Genomic DNA, 11392 nt, shown 5'->3' with positions numbered 1-11392 from the left:
TTGCAAAAAAAAAAAAAAAAAGACCCTAATTTTTTTCTTCTTCAGCAAACTTCATATATATATATTTTATAATTTTTTGACCTTGTTTTTTTTGTTTGTTTGTTTTTGTTTTTTTCTTCTTTTCTTTAACATTGTATTTTTGAAATCCCAAACTCTACTCTAGATTTTTAATTTTCGCTTTTTGGTATATGTTATCAATTTTGTACCTATAGTTTTTCTTTATATAATTTCTGTGACTTTTTTTTTTTCTTCTTCTCTGTTTCTTTCTCTTCTTCTTTTATATAACATGGTATATCTGAAATTCCAAACTTTACTCTAGATTTTTAATTTATGCTTTTTGGTATTTGATATCAATTTTGTACCTGTATTTTCTTTATAATTTTTGTGACAGTGTTCGTATTTGTTTGTTTGTTTTCTCTCTTTATTTTTCTTCTTCTTCTTTTTTTTTTTTTAACATTGTATTTTTGAAATTCCAAACTCTACTCTAGATTTTTAATTTTTGCTTTCTGGTATTAGTTATCAATTTTGTACCTGTACTTTCTTTATAATTTTCGCGACCTTGTTTGTTTTTGTTTGTTCGTTTTTTCTCTCTTTCTTTTCCTTCTTCTTTTCTTTAACATCGTATTTTTGAAATTCCAAACTCTACTCTAGATTTTTAATTTTCGCTTTCTGGTATTAGTTATCAATTTTGTACCTGTACTTTCTTTATAATTTTCGCGACCTTGTTTGTTTTCGTTTGTTCGTTCTTTCTCTCTTTCTTTTCCTTCTTCTTTTCTTTAACATCGTATTTTTGAAATTCCAAACTCTACTCTAGATTTTTAATTTTTGCTTTTATGTATTTGTTACCAATTTTGTACCTTTAAGGACCCAATCTTCAGGACCCATTTTTCACTAGGGAGTGAGATTACTGGCTTGACTGCTGTCTCTCCCTTTGGACCCTCCTTTTTCTCCACCAGGTCGCCTGTGTCTCCTCCCTAACCCCTCTCTACTCTACCCAACTCTGTGAATTTTTGTGTGTTCCAGACGGTGGAGAACACTTAGGGAACTGATTACTGGCTGGATCTGTCTCCCTCCTTTTCATTCCCCCCTTTTATCCTTCTGGCCACCTCTGTTACCTTCCTCCTTCTTCTCTTCTCTGTATAACCCCGTGAACATCTCTGAGTGGTCCAGTTGTGGAGTGCACATAAGGAAGTGACTACTGGCTAGCCCACTCTCTCCACTATTGATTCACCTCATCTCATTTGGGTCACCTCTAACTCCCTCCTCCCTCTTCTCTTCTCCATGTAACCCTGTGAACCTCTCTGAGTGACCCTCACTGTAGAGAAACTTATCATCTTTAATGTAGATGTTTTATCAATGGTGCTGTATAGAAGGAGAAGTTTTGAAACTACTGTAAAAATAAGACCGATAATCGGAAGCAGGAGACTTAAGTCCAAACCCTGACTCCAGGGAACTCCTGACTCCAAGGAACATTCATTCACAGGAGCTCATCAAATGCCTCCATACCGACACTGAAACCAAGCACCACACAAGGGCCAATAAGTTCCAGGGCAAGACATACCAAGCAAATTCTCCAGCAACAAAGGAACACAGCCCTGAGCTTCAAGATACAGGCTGCCCAAAGTCACCCCAAAACTATAGACATCTCATAACTCATTACTGGACATTTCATTGCACTCCAGAGAGAAGAAATACAGCTCCACCCACCAGAACACCGACACAAGCTTCCCTAACCAGGAAACCTTGACAAGCCACCTGTACAAACCCACACACAGCGAGGAAACACCACAATAAAGAGAACTCCACAAACTGCCAGAATACAGAAAGGACACCCCAAACTCAGCAATTTAAACAAGATGAAGAGACAGAGGAATACTCAGCAGATAAAGGAACAGGATAAATGCCCACCAAACCAAACAAAAGAGGAAGACATAGGGAATCTACCTGATAAAGAATTCCGAATAATGATAGTGAAATTGATCCAAAATCTTGAAACTAAAATGGAATCACAGATAAATAGCCTGGAGACAAGGATTGAGAAGATGTAAGAAAGGTTTAACAAGGACCTAGAAGAAATAAAAAAGAGTCAATATATAATGAATAATGCAATAAGTGAAATTAAAAACACTCTGCAGGCAACAAATAGTAGAATAACAGAGGCAGAAGACAGGATTAGTGAATTAGAAGATAGAATGGTAGAAATAAATGAATCAGAGAGGATAAACGAAAAATGAATTAAAAGAAATGAGGACAATCTCAGAGACCTCCAGGACAATATTAAACGCTACAACATTCGAATCATAGGGGTTCCAGAAGAAGAAGACAAAAAGAAAGACCATGAGAAAATACTTGAGGAGACAACAGTGAAAAACTTCCCTAAAATGGGGAAGGAAATAATCACCCAAGTCCAAGAAACCCAGAGAGTACCAAACAGGATAAACCCAAGGCGAAACACCCCAAGACACATATTAATCAAATTAACAAAGATCAAATACAAAGAACAAATATTAAAAGCAGCAAGGGAAAAACAACAAATAACACACAAGGGAATTCCCATAAGGATAACAGCTGATCTTTCAATAGAAACTCTTCAAGCCAGGAGGGAATGGCAAGACATACTTAAAATGATGAAAGAAAATAACCTACAGCCCAGATTATTGTACCCAGCAAGGATCTCATTCAAGTATGAAGGAGAAATCAAAAGCTTTTCAGACAAGCAAAAGCTGAGAGAATTCTGCACCACCAAACCAGCTCTCCAACAAATACTAAAGGATATTCTCTAGACAGGAAACACAAAAACGGTGTATAAACTCGAACCCCAAACAATAAAGTAAATGGCAACGGGAACATACTTATCAGTAATTACCTTAAACGTAAATGGGTTGAATGCCCCAACCAAAAGACAAAGACTGGCTGAATGGATACAAAAACAAGACCCCTACATATGTTGTCTACAAGAGACCCACCTCAAAACAGGGGACACATACAGACTGAAAGTGAAGGGCTGGAAAAAGATTTTCCATGCAAATAACGACCAAAGGAAAGCAGGAGTAGCAATACTCATATCAGATAAAATAGACTTTAAAACAAAGGCTGTGAAAAGAGACAAAGAAGGTCACTACATAATGATCAAAGGATCAATCCAAGAAGAAGATATAACAATTATAAATATATATGCACCCAACACGGGAGCACCACAGTACGTAAGACAACTGCTAACAAGTATGAAAGGAGAAATTAACAATAACACAATAATAGTGGGAGACCTTAATACCCCACTTACACCTATGGATAGATCAACTAAACAGAAAATTAACAAGGAAACACAAACTTTAAACGATACAATAGACCAGTTAGACCTAATTGATATCTATAGGTCATTTCATCCCAAAACAATGAATTTCACCTTTTTCTCAAGCGCACATGGAACCTTCTCCAGGATAGATCACATCCTGGGCCATAAAGCTAGCCTTGGTAAATTCAAAAAGATAGAAATCATTCCAAGCATTTTTTCTGACCACAATGCAGTAAGATTAGATCTCAATTACAGGAGAAAAACTATTAAAAATTCCAACATATGGAGGCTGAACAACACGCTGCTGAATAACCAACAAATCACAGAAGAAATCAAAAAAGAAATCAAAATTTGCATAGAAACGAATGAAAATGAAAACACAACAACCCAAAACCTGTGGGACACGGTAAAAGCAGTCCTAAGGGGAAAGTTCATAGCAATACAGGCACACCTCAAGAAACAAGAAAAAAGTCAAATAAATAACCTAACTCTACACCTAAAGCAACTAGAAAAGGAAGAAATGAAGAACCCCAGGGTTAGTAGAAGGAAAGAAATCTTAAAAATTAGAGCAGAAATAAATGCAAAAGAAACAAAAGAGACCATAGCAAAAATCAACAAAACCAAAAGCTGGTTCTTTGAAAGGATAAATAAAATTGACAAACCATTAGCCAGACTCATCAAGAAACAAAGGGAGAAAAATCAAATCAACAAAATTAGAAACGAAAATGGAGAGATCACAACAGACAACACAGAAATACAAAGGATCATAAGAGACTACTATCAACAATTATATGCCAATAAAATGGACAACGTGGAAGAAATGGACAAATTCTTAGAAAAGTACAACTTTCCAAAACTGGACCAGGAAGAAATAGAAAATCTTAACAGACCCATCACAAGCATGGAAATTGAAACTGTAATCAAAAATCTTCCAGCAAACAAAAGCCCCGGTCCAGACGGCTTCACAGATGAATTCTACCAAAAATTTAGAGAAGAGCTAACACCTATCCTGCTCAAACTCTTCCAGAAAATTGCAGAGGAAGGTAAACTTCCAAACTCATTCTATGAGGCCACCATCACCCTAATACCAAAACCTGACAAAGATCCCACAAAAAAAGAAAACTACAGGCCAATATCACTGATGAACATAGATGCAAAAATCCTTAACAAAATTCTAGCAATCAGAATCCAACAACACATTAAAAAGATCATACACCATGATCAAGTGGGCTTTATCCCAGGGATGCAAGGATTCTTCAATATCCACAAATCAGTCAATGTAATACACCACATTAACAAATTGAAAAATAAAAACCATATGATTATCTCAATAGATGCAGAGAAAGCCTTTGACAAAATTCAACATCCATTTATGATAAAAACTCTCCAGAAAGCAGGAATAGAAGGAACATACCTCAACATAATAAAAGCTATATATGACAAACCCACTGCAAACATTATCCTCAATGGTGAAAAATTGAAAGCATTTCCTCTAAAGTCAGGAACAAGACAAGGGTGCCCACTGTCACCATTACTATTCAACATAGTTTTGGAAGTTTTGGCCACAGCAATCAGAGCAGAAAAAGAAATCAAAGGAATCCAAATTGGAAAAGAAGAAGTAAAACTCTCACTATTTGCAGATGACATGATCCTCTACATAGAAAACCCTAAAGAGTCCACCAGAAAATTACTAGAAATAATCAATGACTACAGTAAAGTTGCAGGATATAAAATCAACACACAGAAATCCCTTGCATTCCTATACACTAATAATGAGAAAACAGAAAGAGAAATTAAGGAAACAATTCCATTCACCATTGCAACGGAAAGAATAAAATCCTTAGGAATATATCTACCTAAAGAAACTAAAGACCTATATATAGAAAACTATAAAACACTGGTGAAAGAAATCAAAGAGGACACTAATAGATGGAGAAATATACCATGTTCATGGATTGGAAGAATCAATATAGTGAAAATGAGTAAAGTACCCAAAGCAATTTATAGATTCAATGCAATCCCTATCAAGCTACCAACAGTATTCTTCACAGAGCTAGAACAAATAATTTCACAATTTGTATGGAAATACAAAAAACCTCGAATAGCCAAAGCGATCTTGAGAAAGAAGAATGGAACTGGAGGAATCAACCTACCTGACTTCAGGCTCTACTACAAAGCCACAGTTATCAAGACAGTATGGTACTGGCACAAAGACAGAAATATTGATCAATGGAATAAAATAGAAAGCCCAGAGATAAATCCACGCACATATGGACACCTTATCTTCGACAAAGGAGGCAAGAATATACAATGGATTAAAGACAATCTCTTTAACAAGTGGTGCTGGGAAATCTGGTCAACCACTTGTAAAAGAATGAAACTGGACCACTTTCTAACACCATACACAAAAATAAACTCAAAATGGATTAAAGATCTAAACGTAAGACCAGAAACTATAAAACTCCTAGAGGAGAACATAGGCAAAACACTCTCCGACATACATCACAGCAGGATCCTCTATGACCCACCTCCCAGAATATTGGAAATAAAAACAAAAATAAACAAATGGGACCTAATTAACCTTAAAAGCTTCTGCACATCAAAGGAAACTATTAGCAAGGTGAAAAGACAGCCTTCAGAATGGGAGAAAATAATAGCAAATGAAGCAACCGACAAACAACTAATCTCAAAAATATACAAGCAACTCCTACAGCTCAACTCCAGAAAGATAAACGACCCAATCAAAAAATGGGCCAAAGAACTAAATAGACATTTCTCCAAAAAAGACACACAGATGGCTAACAAACACATGAAAAGATGCTCAACATCACTCATTATCAGAGAAATGCAAATCAAAACCACTATGAGGTACCATTTCACACCAGTCAGAATGGCTGCGATCCAAAAGTCTACAAATAATAAATGCTGGAGAGGGTGTGGAGAAAAGGGAACCCTCTTACACTGTTGGTGGGAATGCAAACTAGTACAGCCACTATGGAGAACAGTGTGGAGATTCCTTAAAAAACTGGAAATAGAAGTGCCTTATGATCCAGCAACCCCACTGCTGGGCATACACACTGAGGAAACCAGAAGGGAAAGAGACACGTGTACCCCAATGTTCATCGCAGCACTGTTTATAATAGCCAAGACATGGAAGCAACCTAGATGTCCATCAGCAGATGAATGGATAAGAAAGCTGTGGTACATATACACAATGGAGTATTACTCAGCCATTAAAAAGAATACATTTGAATCAGTTCTAATGAGGTGGATGAAACTGGAGCCTATTATACAGAGTGAAGTAAGCCAGAAGGAAAAACATAAATACAGTATTCTAACGCATATATATGGAATTTAGAAAGATGGTAACAATAACCCTGTGTACGAGACAGCAAAAGAGACACTGATGTATAGAACAGTCTTATGGACTCTGTGGGAGAGGGAGAGGGTGGGAAGATTTGGGAGAATGACATTGTAACATGTAAAATATCATGTAAGAAACGAGTTGCCAGTCCAGGTTCGATCCACGATACTGGATGCTTGGGGCTAGTGCACTGGGACGACCCAGAGGGATGGTATGGGGAGGGAGGAGGGAGGAGGGTTCAGGATGGGGAACACATGTATACCTGTGGTGGATTCATTTTGATATTTGTCAAAACTAATACAATTATGTAAAGTTTAAAAATAAAAAAAAATTAAAAAAAAAAAAAGGTTTGTAATGTAAATTTTTTATAGTCTGTTGGGGAATCATTGCTGTGATATGATTGGTGAAGCTGGACAAAGGAATGATGTAACATGATAAAATTCTTGTAAGATTATTTAGATATATGCATTCTACAATCATTGCCATTGTGATAAATGGTGTAAATGAGAAAAAAAATTATAGCAGATTGCTGCACAATTTTCTGGATGTTCAAATAATGTCCAAGAAAATGTCATCTCTTTTCATTCATAAATTTGTATATATTAATATGTATGGTTTTGATACATGAATTTGAGCAAATACACTGTATTCTAGCTTCTAATTATTCATAAAAATGTTTTACTACTAAGGGGACAGCTTTAGAGAGAACACACTTTCAATTAATCTTCATGCACTTTTACTGGCTGTGCAAACCTGAATAATCTGTCTCATTATATGCCAGTGAGGGGAGTAGTTGTAAATAGACAATATTTCTTTAATTGCACATTATCCAGACACTTAATATCCTTACAATAGGGACATATGCGTCTCTTAATATTTGTGTCACCCTATTATGTGATTCATTATGTATTAAAATTTACCAGTTAATCGTCTTTTTTAGACTATGTTACTCTCAAAATTGTTCATGTTTTCAGTCTGTATTTTAGATAGAGAACAAAAAGGTAAGTATAAGGAATATAAGCAGATGGAGAGAAATTTCATTCATAAAAATTTCCTCCTTTAATATTTACATATTTTAACCTTACTTTAACTTTTCCTTCAAACTCACTACCCTATCCCTGAAAACCTTTTCTTACCTCTCTTGATTTACATAGAGCTTTACCATTATGTTTATATTTCTCTTATCTTAACTTCCTCCACTTCACACAATCTCATGATGCCATATTTACATTTCTCTCTTTGCCTCTGTATCCCTTATCCTTATTTTTCACTTTATTCTACCACATCCATTCTCAGAATCATAACCTGCAGAGGAAAACTGCAATTTCTCAATACACGCATTGACTTTATAGACTGTACTTGCAGATGTTGTTTTAGCATACAAAATGGGAAGGATAGGTTACATCAGAGACTAAGGAGATGGAACTACTATAAAGAACAAAAACTAAGACTTAAAAAAAATTATATTTATTTAGCTAGTTAATTTTGGCTGGGCTTCCCCGGTGGCTTACATGGTAATGCAGTAGACGTGGGTTGGATCGCTGGGTTGGGAAGATCCCCTGGAGAAAGGAATGGCAACCCACTCCAGTATTCTTGCCTGGAGAATCCCATGGTCAGAGGAACCTGGCAGCCAGTCCATGGGGTCACAAAGAGTCGGACACAACTGAACGACTAACACGTACACATTTTTGGCTACTCTGGATCTTCGTTGCTGTGCGGGCTTTCTCTAATTCCTGGGAGTGTGGTCTACTCTGTATAGTTGTAGTGTACGGGCTTTTCATCAGAGTGGCTTCTCTCATTGCAGATCACAGGCTCTAGGGTGCAGGCTCAGTAGTTGTGCGTGATGCAGGGGCCTACTCACTGTGCAGCATATGAGATTCTCTTGAACCCGAAGTCCAACTGGTGTCCCCTTCATTGCATGGTGAACTCTCAACCACTGGGCCACCAGGGAAACCCAAGAACAGAAAATAAGACTATTTCCAATGCCCCATATTAATTTATATGAAATCGGATGAGGTTAGCTATGAAGATAAATGAGTCTAAAATCAGGCATTTGAGTTTGGTTAATTGAGTAAAATGGAAAAGATGTACTGCTGCTGCTGCCGCTAAGTCGCTTCAGTCGTGTCCGACTCTGGGCGACCCCACAGACGGCAACCTACCAGGCTCCCCCATCCCTGGGATTCTCCAGGCAACAACACTGGAGTGGATTGCCATTTCCTTCTCCAATGCATGAAAATGAAAAGTGGAAGTGAAGTCGCTCAGTCGTGTCTGACTCTTTGCGATCCCACGGACTGTAGCCCACCAGGCTCCTCCATCCATGGGATTTACCAGGCAAGAGTACTGCAGTGGGGTGCCATTGCCTTCTCCTACCTCTGTTTATTGAGGATGAATAGTGTGTGTGTGTATGAAACCCGGGCTTCAATGATAGATATAATTTTGGTTCTAGTCTGAGAACTTAATTGAACAGGAAATGGCACATATCCAAACTCTGGGATAATATAAAGAGAGAAAAAGCATTATACTTTAAAAGTTCTTTATATCCCTGATTGACTTACATAAAAACTATCAACAATTACTACTGTTATATAGATGATTCTCTAAAAGAACTGCAAGCTGAACTTTTAATTAATCTATCCAGATATTTTGCACATGTATTTATTACTATTTCTGAAAAAAAAAAAAAAAACACTTTTAAAACATGAATGAGAATTGTTTTGCTGTACAAGAAAATTTGCTTTGCTGATGCTGCTGCTAAGTCACTTCAGTCGTGTCCGACTCTGTGAGACCACATAGAGGGTAGCACACCAGGCTTCTCCATCCCTGGGATTCTCCAGGCAAGAACACTGGAGTGGGTTGCCATTTCCTTCTCCAATGCATGAAAGTGAAAAGTGAAAGTGAAGTTGCTCAGTTATGTCCGACTCTTCACAACCCCATGGACTGCAGCCTACCAGGCTCCTCCGTCCATGGGATTCTCCAGTAAGAGTACCAGAGTGGGTTGTCATTACCTAACTTTACCTTAAATAATGATTATTTCTCTTATGTCTCCCTTGGGTTCATTTTCTTTTTTTCTTTTTCTTCTATTCAGACAGAGCAATTGTCAGAAAACTGGAATGGGAAATCATACAAGGGTTGTAGTGTTTATTCTAGCAGGTTTAACAAGTAACCCACAAATGAAAATTGCTTTATTTATCTTTCTACTACTCACCTACGTGCTAAGCATCACTTGCAATCTGATTATCATCACGCTCACCCTGGTAGATACTCACCTGAAGACCCCCATGTACTTTTTCCTTCGAAATTTTTCCTTTTTAGAAATTTCGTATACTACTACATGCATTCCTAAATTGCTGGTTATGATGGCAACAGGGGACAAAACCATTTCCTATAACAGTTGTGTGAGTCAAGTGTTTTTTGCCTTTCTTCTTGGAGCGTCTGAATTTTACTTACTGGCAGCAATGTCCTATGACCGCTATGTTGCCATCTGTAAGCCCTTGCATTACACAACCATCATGAACAGTAAAATCTGCATGCAGCTTGTCCTCAGTTGTTGGGTTGCTGGATTCTTTGTCATCTTTCCACCACTCCTCTATGGCCTAAACCTTGACTTCTGTGCCTCCAACGTTGTTGATCATTTCTATTGTGACACCACTCCCCTCCTACAAATCTCCTGCTCAGATACAAAGTTAATCGAGATGATAGGATTCATCTCAGCTGCGGTGACACTGGTGATCACATTGGTAATGGTGATCATATCATATACCTGTATTGCCTTGACCATTCTAAGAATTTCCTCAGCTAGTCATAGGAGAAAGGCTTTTTCAACGTGTTCTTCTCACATGATTGTGATATCCCTTTCTTATGGCAGCTGCATCTTTATGTATGTTAAACCTTCAGTCAAACAAAGAATATCTTTTTCCAAAGGAATTTCAGTGCTCAACACCTCTGTTGCTCCACTTTTGAATCCTTTCATTTATACCTTAAGGAACCAACAAGTGAAGAAAGCCTTCATGAATATGATACATAGAGTTGTTTCTTTCTCAAAGGAATGAATATGATTTGCACTATACATAAAGAAGATAAGCAAAAGGGCATCAATCAACAACAGCATATCCAATGTAGTTCTAATACATATTTCCTCTGCTTTTCCTCTCATTTTTACAACATTAATTTTTATTTAAAGCTTTATTTTTACACAAATTTTGTGCTAGAATTTTAATTTTATTTATATTCATCTATAGAGATTTATTTTGAATCTCACCTTCTTTGTACATGTGAAAGAAATTGAGACACATTTTTAATTTGTTTCTTTATCTCTCAGTTCTAGTTAGTCAAGCCTAAAAGTATCCTTACATTTTAAGTATATTTAAAGCAGCTTGTGATACCATGTTATTACTATCTTTTAGTTGTTATCACTTAATACCTACTTAAATCTAACATCCATTTATATTTTTCATACTACTAATTTATTAATGCATATTCTATTTAAAATAATTGAAAATTAAAACATAAATTAATATAATGTTCACATTCATATTTTAAATGTTTATTAAAATATGATTATTGTTTTAATACATTCTTTAGAAATTAGTTCTTTATAAGAAAGTATATTTGACTACTATCTTATGAGCAAAATAAGTGATAGGCAGGAAGAAAACTACATATAATATGTAATTGACCAGACAATTTTATATGTTTATTTAAAAACCATAAAATGAACTATATTTTAAAGGCTC

The 11392-nt window shown here is 36.4% G+C and overlaps 1 protein-coding gene across 1 annotated transcript; it reads left to right on the top strand.

Moving 5' to 3' along the window:
• The first annotated feature begins 9769 nt into the window (after positions 1 to 9769).
• OR6C69 (olfactory receptor family 6 subfamily C member 69) lies at positions 9770 to 10708 on the top strand. The gene has a single exon (XM_002687619.1). The coding sequence runs from the start codon at positions 9770 to 9772 to the stop codon at positions 10706 to 10708; it is 939 nt and encodes a 312-aa protein (XP_002687665.1).
• The last annotated feature ends 684 nt before the right edge of the window (positions 10709 to 11392 follow it).

The sequence above is a fragment of the Bos taurus genome, chromosome 5 (genome assembly GCF_002263795.3).
Source record: "Bos taurus isolate L1 Dominette 01449 registration number 42190680 breed Hereford chromosome 5, ARS-UCD2.0, whole genome shotgun sequence".
NCBI classification, from domain to species: domain Eukaryota; kingdom Metazoa; phylum Chordata; class Mammalia; order Artiodactyla; family Bovidae; genus Bos; species Bos taurus.
The sequence above is the reverse complement of the archived record's forward strand: the minus strand, read 5'-3'. Positions and strand labels throughout refer to the sequence as shown.

What these genes read in the sequence shown, in the direction of transcription:
- OR6C69 (XM_002687619.1), top strand. Translation starts at nt 9,770, where the DNA reads ATGGGAAATCATACAAGGGTTGTAGTGTTTATTCTAGCAGGTTTAACA.